This window comes from Hippoglossus stenolepis, chromosome 18 (genome assembly GCF_022539355.2).
Source record: "Hippoglossus stenolepis isolate QCI-W04-F060 chromosome 18, HSTE1.2, whole genome shotgun sequence".
Taxonomy (NCBI): domain Eukaryota; kingdom Metazoa; phylum Chordata; class Actinopteri; order Pleuronectiformes; family Pleuronectidae; genus Hippoglossus; species Hippoglossus stenolepis.
In genome coordinates, this window is record NC_061500.1 from 19,326,827 (window position 1) to 19,343,933 (window position 17,107).

Here is a 17,107-nt window from a genome sequence, read left to right on the forward strand (position 1 = left end):
TTTCAAACTTACATTAATATTAAAATTAAAATTAACAATTATTCCACCTACATGTATATCACTATTTGATTGAACTGATGCAAGAATGAGTTTAAGTGTTACAGCCACAGCTGCTTGAGTAAGTTTGAATGTGAGCCTCCATATGGTGATAGGATATCAGGGTCTAGTCTTTGCTATAATGTTAACAGGTCGGGCTTTTTACACATGTGGCCTCAAACATAACATGAAAGTGCACATGAGAAAGGTTACAAGGCCGTAGGTTCTCCACAGATATGTGTGCCTTTTGGTTTGGGAAACCATTGATGTGTGTCGTTTCAAAGGCCTGTGGTGTAAGTTGCGTGGGGACTCCCCTGGGTGCAGCGGTACCTGGATGACCCCTCAATCACAAAGCAGAGATGAAAGAGACGGCGTCCAGGTTCATGACAAGGGTTTTGTAGAAGACAGGAATGTGGGCTGTAGCTCACGATAATTGTGCCTATTTCAGGACATCAGTAGAGTACCTAGACAGTTCGATTGATTCTTAGAGTCTCCACACAGTCCAATCTGAGGTGACAGCCACATTAAAAACAAGACGTACTTATTTTTCTGTCGAGACTGGCATTGATAATAGAGGTGCTAACTTCAGATGAGGTGCTACAGTCATGGAACAGATTCTGCACAATGGAAGCATCTGCAAAATTTAAATTTTACAGTAGCAATAACCAATGTTTTTACATAAAATGATTCATTCTTAATCAATAATATCATATTCATTCATGAAGGAGCATTAGATTTTGTTTATTCATTAGTAATTGACTTTTGCACTCGTATACAGTGAAAAACGCGTGTGGTGGCTCTTTGGACCCTCTGCTTGAGTGACAGATTTCAGGAGGTCTGCTGTGCTGTGTACTGCCTCCGCCGTGCTTCAGTGTTCTTGTGCAGTTTAAGCTGTTTAAACTGCAGATATTGTTTTACAGTTTTATTAATCTTACATTACATTTATCAACTTTTTTTGCATGGCTCTGCTCACACTGTAGTATTTGTTCACCCAGCCACAATCCGGGTGTCGTTCAAAAAATATTTCAATCAAATGAGTTGCATCGGGACATAGAGTAAACCAGTAGCTATTTTGATCATTGATTACTTGGTTTTTGGGTAAAAGCTTCTCAAGTGTAAGTGGCAGATTTTTTTCTTACATAAAGGTGAATTGTGTGGCTTTTGAAATGTTGGACAGTCAAAGCAAGACATTAGATGACCATCATCTTGGGCTCTGTAAAATAGTAATTTATTTCACATTTTTCAAACATTTCACAGACCAAGGAAATAATTTGTCAATCAAGAAAGTAATGTTGAATTAATTCTGATTCTGAAAGTTATGATTAGTTGTTGCCGGAGCCACAGCATATTAACATTCCCTGGTGGCCTGAGCTTCAGTCTGACCTGCACCATGAACAGTAGACTTGACCAGCCATAATCTATCAAACAGGAACAAGTTGTCAGAATCTATTTATCAGCTGCTCATTCTCGCTGCAGTGGCAGAAATGATGTAGCAACTTAGCAGTTTATACTACAACACAATCAACCAAAATTTATTCCATATATGCGATTCATTCAATCAGCTGTAAAATGCTGTGTTAAGCTGCATGCTACAGTACGTTCAAGGCTGCTGTGCCACAACAGTCTAGACTAGATGGAAGCTGGAACAATGGAAAAAGTAGACAGTCGGAGTCTAAGCAGTGACTTGGATGACAATGTCACCTTTTCTGCCAAAGACAGGGAGATCCTTTACCTCATCTCTAATCAACTAGAAAAGCTGGAATTCTTAATAGATATAAAAAACGATGTCTCTGTCCGGGAATTGAAAAAGAATCAAAAGGGAAAAAGGCACTTTGCTGAAAGAAGATGTTGCCAACCAGGGAAATGTAACAACAATGTGGCGTATGACTTTGTTACACCTCCAGTACTGAAGTATGAGAAGTAAACCTACGAAACTTCGGAGACACTCGCAAGAGCATTCATGCAGTAGCTACTTGGTGTATCCGAGGAAGGCATTAAAAAAATCGAATTTGAATGAGTGCACAGGCTTGGACAACACGGAGAACAAAGTAAACCGAGACCTCTCGTTCTTCCATTTACCAGCTCCAAACGTAAAGACGAGGTGCTGAGCCTCTACAAAATTAAAAGTTTGCCTGGTGCTTGATAAACTTTATGGGAACGGTGAACTTTACAGAGGTGATGATTGATAACAACACAACTAGTCAAATGGCTCTGACGTCACCGTTGTTATGCGCTAGGATTGGTCAGAAAGACTATTTACACACTGTCACCATGGTGACACTACCACATGGCAAAAGCTGTCTCCAAGACTGAGCAGGATGAGATGTTTTGATTTGATGATTCACCTTGTTATTTCATTGAATATTGTGTTAACTGCTGGAGCCTTAGTTACTGTATATTGGGACAAACACAGCAAAGGGGACTACATTGGTTGTAGAATATGTGTTTTGTGTTAATGCTAATGTTTTGTTTTACATAGTAATGCATTGTCTTTTCCCCCCCTTGGAGGGGAGGGTAGATTAATAAAGCTAAGTTCGAGCATAAATATTTAATGAGTTAGAATGTTTCATGAAGGAATAGGGATTGCTTGTTATAATTGTAATGGTTTAGCAGATTATAAAAAAAGTGTATTGTTTTTTCATAGCTCAAGGGAAAAATATATATTTGTCTCCACGAAACTCACTCAACTGAGAAAGACAGTGAGATGGAAAAAAGAGTTGGATTTATTTAAATTTTTCAAGGTGTAATGATTCTTTTTAAGAAGCAACTAGATTTTAAACTGTGCTCTATATATACAGACTCATTGGGAATATGGATATATTTAATTAAAAAAAAATTTGCATTCTGAATTTACATGGACCAAATGCTGATGACCCCATCTTTTTTGATAAAATATTTAGTAAGCTATAGGATATAGATGGAGAAATTATTATGGTGGGGGAATTTAATGCTGTATTGAACAGCAATGGAAATCACAAAGGACACTCAAGAAGTAACACTCAACCACATGCCATAATGAAGATATGTAGTCTCATGGATTCTTTAGATTTAGCTGACAATTGGAGACTCAAATTCCAAATTGGAATGAATTCACTTGGAGAAGACAAAATAGGCGAGAAGGATTTATTTCAAAACAGGATAAATTATGATCTGACCATGATTGCAATGGATTAAATCTCTCAATGATAGAACATGTTCATGGACCAGGATATTGGAAGCCCCTCCCTTCTCTAATGATCCACCGCAAACGGAGGAGTCAATGCTGCACCCTGCCCTCTTGGTCTACCCATCTCCCGCGGGATAGAATATGCCTACAACTCCCTGGTCTGCTCCGCCATTGGTATGTCACCATTCATGGCTGCAAAGGGTTTCCAACCTTCAATGTTTCCTGCGCAGGAGGCAGGAGTTGCAGTTCCCTCAGTGCAGGAGCATCTTCGTCGTGTCTGCCAAGTTTAGCGGGAGGCCAGGGCGGCTCTCATCCATACCGCTACACGCAATCAACGCCTGGCAGATCAGCACCACACACCCAGATTTCGCCAGTGTGCCTCGCTGCTGTACCAGCCTCAGCGTTTCCAGATTTCCTGTGTTCCTCCCTGAGCTCTGCCATCGAGCTTTGCAGCTAGAAACTCCACCTCAGAGCCAGCCTGCCATCTGCCAACTCCACCTGCTGTTTACCTGACTATCTTTCATAAAATACCATTTTTTTCCCACAATTTTACAATTGCCTCAGTCTCTCTACTTTGAGGTCCTTCCACAAAACGTAACATTGTGTTTGCTTTGTACTTGCGTGTTCAGTCATTTGTGTCACATTTGTTTAAAGGTAGTACAAGGAACTTTTCATTTTCGTTGATTTGGGCACCTCTGTGGACAAAGGTGATAGTGGAAACACTATCACCTGAAGTAAAAATCACTATCCAGACAGCATGTGCATTTGTTTTGGAAGGGGTTAAAAAAAGACACATGTAGCGAGTTCAGGAAACACACCAAGAAAACACTGTGAAACCGCAGCTCTCTTTGGATTGTTTTTACTGTAATGATGTAACATGAAACAAAGAAGGCATGGGTTTTCATCCTCTTCTCAGACCACTGTCTCTCTGCTCCAAATGCAGACTAAGAGAATGATTACTTGGCACATTTACCAAAGCGCGACTAGGGGGAGCTGTAAAAAAATCCCAATATTCAACATATGAACATGAACCCATTTGTCCGTAAAGAAAATCTTCTAACAATATTAGACATGATTTAACATAACCATTGAGTATTAAATACATTTATACAGGTACAAGAAATCCATACTTGTCCCTCCTCTTGGAACATCCCACCTGCCACAATACCAGTTAAAGTCTCCTTGTAGGGGCTTTAATAATAAAAGAACAAAAAGGAATCACCAAAGAACAGTCAACCATACACAAATTGGGCATGGTTCTAAAATGCAAGCAATTTATAGGTAAAAATCTGCTTAATCCATTTAGTGTTTAGCCAAATGTATATGATGATTCTTTCATTTTATAAATTGTCCACTTTAAAGTTCCAGTCTAAGAATTTGGGACCACCACGTTGCTGGTTTTAATTCACTGACTATGCAGGAAATGAACGGTTGCAGAAGTGAATGGGAGATCAACTCAATGTTTCATTATTGTTGGTGTGGTTTGTTATCAGATGGTTGACTGAGTCCATGAATATTAGTTGCCAGCATGTCCCTGCCTTCTTCCCTCCATTAAGGTACAATGCTCAGCTCTCGTTCGGTGCATACACAAACAAACAAACAAACAGGCCTCGCTGACGCAACCTTAACCATGACATGTTTCTGAAGCAGTGCTCACCACATCACCCTATTAGCAATTACTGTGTGTGTGTGTGTGTGTGAGAATAGTACACGTTTCTAACAAATTATCTTCTAACTGCAGAGGAAAATAAGGGTGACTGCGTGTGCTGATTTGACTGCAGAGGAGAGGTTGAGCTCACAGCAGAATTAGTGTTGTAAAAGGAGAAAATGAGTGAGATGGAGGCAGAATTGAATAGTCCTCAGTGGCTGCACACTTTCATTGCCACTTCAACACAATCAAGTCTGTCTTGTAATGCAATGTCACAAAGGCACTGAGAGGGGGAGACTGACAACATCGAAAATGTGCTCCTCTGTGTTTGTTTTGTGTTTGAGAGCCTGAACCACTGCGCTAAAATAGAGGAAGAATACTCATCTTTTTGTTTTCTTTGTAACTCTGCTTAATTTGTATTCCTGGAGGTGGTGCAGTGTTTCCTCTAGAATAGGGTTAGGAAAGTTGACCAAAAAAAAAATCTGTATATTGATTTACATCTATTTATACACAGTGCTTTAGTGCCAAGGTTTACAGTGTTGTTGAGACCATCAGGTTTTTCTGGGTGTTTAAAAAATAGCTCCAGTGCTCTGTCATCCTGAAACGTCTTCTTTTACATCCTTCTGTCTGTCAGTCTGTATGTGGTACACGTATCCCACGAGCTGTTACTCCAATCACAACCACACCTGGCATGTGTTTTCTTAGTGGTCATGTGGAGGCCAGTGCCGAGTTTGGTGAGATTTATACACACAATATGTTCAATCTCAACAAAAGTTGAATAATCAAGTAACCAGTTGTTACAGCCCCCTTTTCTGTCTAGTTTTGTTTACGCAAGCCTTTCAAGTAAATTTCGCAATCCCTTATTGACTTTTTACCCAAGTTTCTGAAAGAACTAAAATACCAGGATTGTTGTTAACAATACGAATATTAGTTTAGTCCATTTTTATCACAATGCTATGGATATTGATATGGATCATTCCAAGTCCTTTCCTTATCTTGAAATCTGTGGATGTGTATAAGGACTAGCATTTTTATGTATACTGATTGGGATGAGGGTGTGTTTAGGGAGGAAGGTCGGTACTCCAATATAAGAGGACAAGCATTTTTGAGTATACCGATTTACATGAGTCGGTGCTGGACAGAATCAGGCTCATAGAGTGCTTGCTGCCGGCTCGAGAGAGACATTTATAAAAGCTGCATGTTTATAACATGATCCAGGTTGGTGAGAGAGAGAGACTGTGCCAATTTGAGAGAGAGAGAGAGACAGACAGATCCAAACCCTTGGGAGCCAATCCAAACAGCCATCAAAACAACAAACACAAATAGAAACGAACGCAAAGGCTAAAGATAAGTCCGACTGGCTACTGGCTTGTATGGCTGTCTACAGACTGCCATGTGCTCAGTAGTCATCCTCAATACCTCTTTGCCTTCTAAAAACGTGCTGCTGCTGGAATGGTAACATCTAAGACATCAAAGGAATCTTTCCTTGCTAAAAACACTGGAAAAGAGAAAGCTACAATCTAGCAAAGCCCTCGAACAATATGCGATTATTCAAAAACTATAAGTATTTATTGGTTAAAGTTAAGAAATGGGACCATGGGAGCGAGTTTGAAAAGTTCGACTGATTTGCTCCTTCCAGAAATTTCCTCTCAAAATTAACATTAGACCCAATTGAGAGAGGCAACTGAGAACTAAAGTAAAAAAAAACAGATACAGTCAAAAGTTAAGCTCTGATAGATTTCATAGTGACATTTCTGCGAAGCTAACAAGTTGTCCTACGTTTTGATCTAAATATCATGTATGACAACCTCCATTTCTGCTGTTTCTAGTGATTTTCGAGCGAACCGTTTGGCGAATGTCTTAGAAAAGGGATAGTACACCATTCCTGATTTTTTTGTGCATATAGGACGAAAACTGCGGGAGGAGTAGCGGGACAAAATTTGCATTGCATGCATAGGCAAACATAATAATAAAATGTAAGAAAAGCAATAATGTAAAAACATGTTACATTATACACTGTAGGGTCTTTATGACAGTGTTGGATCAAAGGACCAAAGAAATTCCATAAGAAGACTCATTACCTATCCCCACCTACTGTTCATTTCTGCACTTGATGGCACTTGGAACAAAGAAGGAGGATAACTACTCCACGCTCAACCCGGTATTTAAGAGCCCCCAGGAACAGTGCAACAACACAGTTGATGACGGTAAGGCACCTTGACATTGGTTGCCACCTGCCAATAAGCCGAACAAAGAAAAAGAACAGTTTTCAATTTCAGAAAAACGAATTTCTACGACAGACAATCATCAATTTATAACAGCTCTAAAGAAAGTCTTTGACACAACGACACGGTATCATTCCCCTTAAATGTAGGGATTGATAATTTGCCTTTAAACCTGACTCTGCTGTTTTCTACATTTCAATAACTGTCATATGGTGTTAAATTGACAGTTTTGTTTTGCAACCCTCATTAACAGCCTCAAAACAAATGCACCGTGTTTAGAAAGTTAGTTTTTCTTTTAAATTTTAGGAAAAAATTATCTTTTAGTAATAATATTGTACATTTTAGGCAGAAATAGGCTCAAATGTAAACATTCATGGGTGTAAAATGTTTTTTTTATGTTGTAGGGTTTTCATCACGCTGCATTCCATTATGCCATTTTTTAAAACAACTCAGTTAACACCGCAATACACAAAACTGTTGGATGTTAAGTCACAGAAATGTGGACTGCGCCATACATTTTTCGCGACAAATGGAGATGAATACAACGGAGAGTGGCAGAACAACAAGAAGCATGGTAAGATTCTCACAGACAGTTGAGATATTAGATATTTGGTTGTGGTACATTACAAGTATTAATTACATTACTTTAAAATTGCTTTAATCACAATGTTTTATGCCTTTATTTTTATTTATCCTTTCAAGGAATAGGAACTCAGATTTGGAAGAAATCTGGAGCATTTTACAATGGAGATTGGAAATTTGGAAAACGTGACGGATATGGCAAATACTCGGTGTTAGTGCCAAAAACGAAGAACTATGAGCTAAAGTACGATGGAAATTGGAAAAATGGAAAGAAGCATGTATGTATCTGATATGCAGCTATATATTCACAAAACAACTTAATGTAATTATACTCTGTGACATGTTTTTCCTCATTTTTTTATCACTTAAGGGATATGGGACATACTTCTATAATAAATCAACAGTTTATGAAGGTGATTGGAGTGAGGACAATCGTAGTGGCAGGGGGAAAATACACTATGAGAATGGAGATATTTATGAAGGAGAGTGGATGAGGGATAAGTGTCATGGACAGGGAATCATTCAACATGGTAAGAGCAATTTGATTTTCCTTCAATTTATTTTTGAAAATTAGAAAATAATTGATTTTAATTTAGTTTTGAAAGATCTTGACTTTCCAACTTGTGTGTCAAAGTAAACGGAAACAGCTATGAAGGACTCTGGCAAGATGGCAAGAAGAACGGTAATGGAAAGTTCTACTATCTTGACAAAGGCCAAATTTATGAAGGCTTTTGGGTGGATGGAGTGGCAAAATGTGGGACCCTATCCTATTTCCGGAAGGATGATGCACCAAACCCAATAAAGCATCCAATTCCACAGGTATGATATTATGACTCTGCCTACTATAACAGCCACACATAATTTAATGCAATTCCTCGATTTTTCTTTTATACCTATCATTACTTACAAAACATTTATCCAGTGTAATATTGTGGCTTAAAACATGAACATATCTTCTTTTTCAAGGTAGAACTGGTGGATATGGAGTTGGTTTTAAGGGAAACCCAGGCAGCCCACCTTGCTCAGCGCTCTAAAAAAAGGAAGGATTAACAGCCCATAAGCCACAAAGACAAAAAAAAAATGGTGTAATGGTATTCTCCAACTATTTTGAGTAAATCTTTACACGCAAATCACTTATTGTTTGTCGCTGCGGAGGAGCAAACCAGGCTTCGCAGTATATCATCAAACTACGCAGATACCAAGCCCTCTTTATCCTAGTCTCTCTCTCTCTCTCTCTCTCTCTCTCTCTCTCTCTCTCTCTCTCTCTCTCTCTCTCTCTATTCTTGGCCTTACTTAAAAATAAAATAATTTTCAGATCTGACACTGTGACATTAATGGTATCATGTTAAATATAATTTGTTTTGTTTTACATGATAGACAAGACAGGCATTTAAGTGACAAAGACACACAAGGAAAGAATTGAAACGGGGGACACTTGACAAATTATGTTGAAAGTTGTGTCCAGGAGCAGGTTTAACACCAAGGTGTGAAGTTGAAGCACCCTGGTAGACTGAGTTCTGGAAGCTCTCTTTGTCTTCAGAACAAAGGAAACATGTGGTTGCAGGCTTTGGCTACACATGTAGGCCAAACTATAGTTCACAAATACTAGGTCCCAAAACCTCTATGCCTTTTTAAAATTAAACTGAATACCTACTCTGATAGGCAGCAGAGTCAGAAGCTGTCATATTTGAACACAGTAGTACCAGAGTTAAAAATGTTAAAAATGCTTTCTTATAAAAAACATGTTTTGAGCAGTGATTTAAAGATAGGTAGTGAGTCAGGCAGGGAGTTCCAGAGCCAGCCTTTTACATTACATGTCATTTGGCAGATGCTTTTATCCAAAGTGACGGTTAGTGTATTCAACATCTATGAGGGGCCGTTTAGGGGTTCAGTATCTTGCCCAAGGACACTTCAGCATGCAGATGGATTGAACCACTGACCTTCTGGTTGGAGGACAAACACTCTACCCCCTCAGCCACAGCCTTGACCTAGGGACAGCCAACAAGGACAGCCTAGTCCGTCCCATCCTCGTGAACGCAATATATCTGCAGCGCCTTGAGGGAACTATTTTAAATATGGCACAAACATTCCCTTGGACTCGAGGATTAATAACTTTGATTTTGGTAGCCAAAGGTCAAGGTCAAGGTGGTCTCACAAATTATGTTTATGTTTATCTTGAACATGATATCTTATAATCAGCTTGAGGGAATGTCTTCAAATTTGCTGGAAATATTCACTTAGTATCAAAGATTATCTCATTAGATTTTGATGCCTGGAGATCGAAGTTCAAGGTCACAGAGACCTATTCCTAGTTTCGAGCAAAGTGAACTTTATGACAATTAAACTGTATCAGCAATGTGCCTGATTTATGGCTGGTATATATTGCAGTCACCACCAAAACTATCCTGTCTTAGTTCATTGTAGATTAAATAAAGTAAGTTGTTATGGTAACAAAAGACACTTGCCGTTGCAAAATGTATGTAGCAGAAATACTGGGGGGGCCAACTCAGCTGTCTGAGGCCATCACAGAAGGTTTTTGGCTTCACTAAAAAGACAGGTCCGGTTTTCATGTCAACTGCAGGAATAACAGGTTCTGCTTCAAATGCTTATTATCTACTGAACAGGGCTGGTTGAAAAATCAGACTACTGTTTATTAAAACGTGGACACTATGCTTACAGTTGTGGCCATTGTTTATATCAGTTATGATAATGGAATCACAACTAAGAGGTCCAGCTGTTTAAAACAGGTAGTCAACAGTTGTTTGCAGGTAAAACTGAATGTGACAATTATTAATTCTCACCATAGTGCTGCCAAAAAACAACAAACTGCCTGCTAGATGTGATGATATGCACTGACCACACACAGCTGTTGTGTGGAATGTAGTTATAAGGTCACATATGAAAGTGTCATAGTAAAATGTGTCCTCCGTGTATGTAGCACTAGAGCCATGGTGTAGGGTGGCGAGGGGATTATGCAAAGGTTTGTTGATGAAGTAAAGTAGCTGACATGCTAGTGATCACATTTTATGGTTTACTTTGACACACAAACCACTCCACAATCACTTGAAAATCCTGAACATTTCTCTGTTTAAACTCTGGCATGACATAACATTTAGTAAAAAATATACAACTTGCCTTACTTCAAGTCAAACATCCTGTTGACATGCCCTGAAGTCTTTGAAAGCATGTTAACATATTAGGAGCTTAAAAAAAAAACAGCAAAACTGAAAACTGCAACGGTTAAATACAACAAACAGCCCATATGGAAAAGGTTGATCCAGTTTGAGAGAGTTTGGGGCATGAATTATCTTCCAAACATGTAAGACAAACCTCAAAGTTTTTTGGACAACCTGTGAAATTCTTTGTTGTTTATCTTACAGCATCTGACTTTTTGAAGTTATGTCAGTTTATCAATTAATTGCTTGATCTTAGCATCAACAGTATGAATAATGGGCAAAATAACCAAAGTACAATCCGAGTTGTAATAAACTGGACTTTTGGTTTCAAGCCTCTACTTTTAAATACTTTATATCAGTACCCTAGTCCTAATTAGTTTTTCTTTCCAAATTCAGGCGCTGGGTGAGCATGCTGTGATGAGTGCCAAAACACACACACTAATCAATGTTATCTTCGAACTGGCACTCGAACTGCGCCCAGGGACAGAAAGTGAACTGACCTGAAACAGAAAGCAGAGCTACTATCGACCTAACCAATCAACGATTGAAGCTTGGACAGATGAGCTTGTAGGTGATCTCATGGCCACTCATACACACCCCAAACTCACTTACTTACACACTACTGACATACATGTATTGTAAACAAGCTAAAACACATCTATATAGTTCACATGTTCATAAACACAAAGGTTAAATACATTGTCAATAGATCTGATCTTGATAAATGAGGGCTGAAATTAGGATCAAATAATAAAATCATTTAAAAGGCCAAAAGAATGGAGGCAGCATTTCTAGAAAGAAATGAAAATCATAGATCATTAATTCAATTTGGCTGACATGAAAGGTAAAGATTATCCAATAAAAACGGGACTGATCCGAGTTGGAAGACACCATGATTTTGCTTTAAAGCCCCTAAAATGAGTTTTTAAGTGGTTATGAAACAATAATATTGTAATATTCCTTCCTTTCTTTGACCTACAACAGCAAATGAGACAATCTGAGATTGGCTTTTTCTTCAAACTATTCTCAATGTTCTTTTGCCGGGATGGATTAACCGCAAAGTAAGAGCAACAATTTACTACAGTCAGGCTGGAAAAGCCTATGTTTAGGCAGAGGGAGAGGAAACAGAAAGCGGGGGAAGCGACCAGCGCAATGCGCTAGGCCAAAGGCTAACCCATACAGACCAGCGATGGATGAGATCAGAATGAGAATTACGATACATTACCTCATCGCTATGCATCCTGCAAACAGCTGTGTGTAATGTTGTGGTTTGATATTCCAGCCAACTTTAAGCCCCATGACTGACTTGGTAAAGTCTCAGGTGGGATGTTCCATTTGCCCAAAAGAGGAGAGGGAGGTATGGTTTCCTGGTACCTGTATAAATGTATTTAATAATCAATGGTTATGTTAAATCAATTGTTAGGAGATTGTCTTTACTGATAAATGGGTTAATATTTTATGTATCTTCATTTTTGTATTAAAATGTTGAGTATTTTGATCTTCGAACCCCCCCTTTGGTACGTGCCCAGGAATCTCTCTCTCTCAGTCTGCATTTGGAGCAGAGAGACAGTGGTCTGAGAGGAGGATGAAAACTGATGCAGTCCTTTTTTCATGTTACATCATTACATCAGAAACAACCAAAAGAGAGCTGCAGTGTCGCAGTGTTGTCTTGGTGTGTGTCCTGAACTCGCTGCATGTGTCTTTTTTAATTTTTACTCCTTCCAAAACAAATGCACATGCTGTCTGAACAGAAGTTTTTACAACAGTGGAAACACTTTTGCCCAGAGAGCACAAAATCAACAAAAATGAAATGGTCCTTGGAGCTTTAAAAGCAACTTTTTATATGTCAGGATGTATGTGACTTGAAATGTGATGCTCTAACATCATGCTTCCATACCATTAAGGCTCAGGTTGTGTGTGTGTGTATGTGGTCTTGTACAGATATCTTTGTGAGGACCATTTTGAGTGTACAACTTACAGAGTGAGGACATTTTGGGAAAGTGAGGACATTTTGGCCACTATTAATGAGCTGTTAAAGGGTTGAGATTTGGTTTTAGGGTAAGAATTAGGTTTAGGTTATAGGATTAAGGTAAGGATTAGGGTTAGGTATTTAGTTTTGATGGTTAAGGTTAGGGCAAGGGGCAAGAGAATATATTATGCCAATGAGTGTTCTCATTAAGAGAGTGTGTGTGTGTGTGTGTGTGTGTGTGTGTGTGTGTGTGTGTGTCATAAGCAGGTGCTACTGCAGCCAGGCATGACCAGCTCAGTTGAGCAGATGGCATCATCTGTGGGATCTTTCTCCTTCACACCATCCTCTCATTTCCCAAATCAAGCCTCTCCCCTAAGCCCCACCAAAGTCATGACCAACCTGTTAGTGCAGCTGTGCTACCCCCCCCATCAACCACACGCTTGGATGTCAACTTTACTTTTTTCCTCCAATATTGTCACATCCTGTTGGTTTTCTACGATCACGGCCTCTATGGCTCATTTTTTGTTTTTCTGTGTAAGACACGCCAGATAACTGCCTCTGTGTTTCTCCCTTGGGTAACACATATGATTAATGAGCGATAAATCCTGTTGCTCAACCATATAAACATGTGTCCCAATTGGATTGTATTCCAACAACGCCAAAGCATTTCTGTGGGAGAGAATAATTTCCTTTTCCCAGCAGCACAGTGAAAAATGCACTTTTTATAGTTTTATGTAACCCCCCCCCCCAACATCTCATAGCCACGAACCATTTTCCATTATCCAGCCTTCGTCAGGTCTGAACCCATTTCTGGTTGCCTTATAAACAATTCATATATCAGCCAAGTCCCCACTGGTTAACAAGCATACAGAAAACATGACCATCAAATATCTGCAGAATATGGTGTCTTGCACAGGAGTAGGTGGTGGCGATGGGGACTTGCCCAAAGCTGCAGTTATCATCAGTTTATCAATACCACAATAGGGGCAAGTTTACGTGGACTCTTCTGGAAAGTAACGAGACAGGTCAGCCGGGCCTAGGCTAGCTTGTCAACATGTAGTTGCTTTCCACTGCTGGAGACAGCTATATGGGAGTAAAGGAATTCAATTTGATGCTGAACTTCTCATGCTGGACTTAATGTTGGCTGTGAGGCAATCGCAAAAACATACATGTTGCCCCTTTAAATTGTCAAATAATATAACTGCCTAAAAAATCCACTGTTCATCATAGAGAACTGACATAATTTAGGGCTGTCAAACGATTAAAATGTTTAATCAGATTAATCACAGGGTAGCTGTGATTAATCACAATTAATCACCATTTCTAAATGCCAGAAAATCCCCATTTCCTCTGTATATTCCCTAACCCTAACCCTTGATAAATGACAGAAGGCGGATATATACATTTAACATTTGTTTTTTTATTGATGACAAGTCTAAATGATAGAGTTATTAAGATTGAATAATAAAATAAAACTAAAACATACCACACCATAATTAAATGTGGCTGTCTCTTTGCTATGCCTCTGAGCAAATATAAGATGATGTTATTTAGAATTTTTTTTTTTAATCAAACTCAAAGATAACCTTTATCCTAAACAATTGGGGCATCTTAGCCTTTGCTCTTTTTTTTTTAGCAAATATAGGATGGTTGAATAAAACTTTTTTCTTTTCTATTTTAAATCAAACAAACAACCAAACCTTTACACAATTAAATGTGAATGTGAAATCTGAATCTGAGCCCATCTGTAGAAGCAGTGTTGAGCCAGTTCACGCTTAGAAATAAAAAATGTTCCAAGTTCAGTTCATGCACATGACAATGAACTAGTTCACGTTCATAGTGCATTTTTTATTGGGATGATTTAGGTGCCAAACGTACGGTCATGTGTTTGGTTATGAATCGATGGTGTCGGATCATGTCTGCGTGTCGCTCCGCTCATTGACGAGTTATTTTCATGATGTTTAAATGCAGCCTCATAAACTCTGGAGCGAATCAAACAAACACCTGAGTGTGTCGCTCTGAGCGAGTGAGTGGGTACATGGAGCGGGTCATTCTGCGCATGCGTTAATGTGTTAATTTTGACAGCCCTAATATAATTTTAAGGATCACAATCACATCAAAAATGTCTATGGTATTAATACCGAATAATTTTTTTTATTCAGTCATTCATGTCTTTTTCTCATCAGACTTCATTTATTTATAATATCCAAATCGTTATATTTCACTCAATTGTCTTTTTGACCTGGCGTCAAAAACTTTTGTGACACCAAAGGCCAAATGGCCGTGCCCATAAAATGATCAAATCCGATGTCTGTTAAATCAGCTTCACCTTAAAAACACTACCAATGAACAGGATGTCTCCCCCCTGTTTGAAAATGACTCGAAACATTTGGGATAACGTAAATACACAACATATATAGTCTAATGGTTTTTAGACATTTTGAGGGACAGACTTGCTGTGCCAAAACCCACAGATGGACATCAGTGAGAAAAAGGACTGTCAACACCCTCTGAGATTACTCACGACTGAAACTCACATTTCACATAAGTGATTACGTGTTATAAATATGTTTGTCATAGCAACTAGCCAACCTTGGGATGAGAAGCACTTGTGCATCGACACTGAGTAAGAAGTGACTTGTGGTATGTGTTTGCAGCCAAGAGGAATTTGACTGTGAGTGGTGAAGCAGTTGTGGCTGCACTAAGAATGAATACACAGAAAAGTAGAAATGATTTAAAGTGCTGCGTGCTTTGCTGCCACAGCTTAGAAACTCACTGTCTTCTTATGAGAAAAAAATGTAATCCTTGTGAGGATTAAATGTCCCCAAAAAGAAAGGAGGAAGATGAAAATAGTCCAGAGTCAAAACATTTTTTACGTCTTTTCAGGGCTGCTTCAGAGTTAGCTGTGGGTTTAGAGCTGTGATTAGGGCAGGATTACGTAGAAATGTCAGAGCTGGTAGTGGTAAAGGTTAGGATTAGAGGAAATGGTTAGGGAATGAATACAGCCAATGAAGTTCCTAGCAAGTTTGCATCAGTAGTACCAAAGTGTGTGTTTCTGCTGAGATGTACATGTTTGTTTGCCGCTCCGCTGAGCAGAAACATCGCTGTGTGAGCACACTCGCAGCCACAAGTCATTGAAACTCTCCTCACACTCCTGCCTGCCTCCAGTTAATAGCAGTGAGGGCTGAGGGGGGAGGAGACGAGGGGGGAGGAGATTTGGAAGAAAGTGATGCCAGAGGAAACAGACAGCTCTATCTCAACCACAGACCAATGATCTTGCATGTTGTGGGTGAAATGTTGTGTTGAAGGAACAAATTAGTGTTTTTTTTTATGTTTTAGCCCTGTCAGTAAGCAACTCAATGTGATGACTGTGTACCACAGTGTTATAGTGGGTTTATCCCAAGTGGTAACTCACCATGACACCACCAATTGGTTTGTAAACGCGGTTTTGAAGCTTAGAGATTGGGTTTTAACCAGCAACATCTTGGTTTGTTGGAGCCAGATGATACCACATCGAGGGCGGAGCTGGAGAAGGGCAATGGGTGGGTCTGAACTCTGAACCTGAGGACTCAAAACACAAACCTACACCAGCAATGGGAAATGGAATAGTGTTTCTTTAATATCATTGGTGTAGTATCTGCTACTTTTCAGTTGGATGCAGGGTATTGGAAAATGTTTCTGGGGAAGAAAGACCTCTTCTTTTGGAAATGGAAAGGACAAATGGTCACTTGAAATTACTTGAAAATGACATACCACCTGGTGAGGAGTATGATGGGAAGTTACCTTCCATGTATAAATGAATAGATGCTCACACAAATCTACTTCGTATTGCATCAGGGAGGGCCATAAGATGGACCAGATGCAGTGGGGATACTGCAATGTGGCCACTTACAGTAGTTGACGTTCTGAATGATCAACTCCTATGTGAGAAAGTGGTTAGGAGTCCGTAGATGTCTGAGCAACATCGGCCTGTAGGGACCCGTGCATCCTCGAGCTGCCTATCTCAAGTCTCGTAGAGGAGTTCAAATGCACCAAAACAAGGCTGGAGATGACTCTGAGTCCCGAGACAAATCTATACAACCACCTGGTTGTGTCTCCACGTATACCTACCTAATGCCTACTCAAATGCCTTGCAGCAACAATAGAAACAAAGAGAACTGCTTCCAATGCCTTGCCATCAAAAACATCAAACCCAGATCAAACAACAACATTTGTGCGTGAGGGGGAACGGGGACAGAGAGGGCCTCCTCCACTGACCAAGAGTGGTCAGATGGAGAAAGTCAGAGATTGGGAGATGTTGGTGGA

General features: G+C 39.4%; 2 protein-coding genes across 5 annotated transcripts in view; one reads left to right on the forward strand and one right to left on the reverse strand.

The window, feature by feature from the left end:
- The window catches only part of LOC118098144 (seizure 6-like protein), a 65,098-nt gene that overhangs the window by 29,443 nt on the left and 18,548 nt on the right, over nucleotides 1–17,107 (reverse strand). The gene's annotated exons all lie outside the window — the stretch shown is intronic.
- Nucleotides 6,970–8,869, forward strand: LOC118098145 (MORN repeat-containing protein 3-like). Its single transcript, XM_035141645.2, has 6 exons — nucleotides 6,970–7,057; nucleotides 7,480–7,649; nucleotides 7,778–7,935; nucleotides 8,028–8,187; nucleotides 8,292–8,476; nucleotides 8,624–8,869. Exons 2-6 carry the CDS (start codon nucleotides 7,505–7,507, stop codon nucleotides 8,705–8,707), a joined length of 732 nt encoding a protein of 243 aa, XP_034997536.1. The 5' UTR covers nucleotides 6,970–7,057; nucleotides 7,480–7,504; the 3' UTR covers nucleotides 8,708–8,869.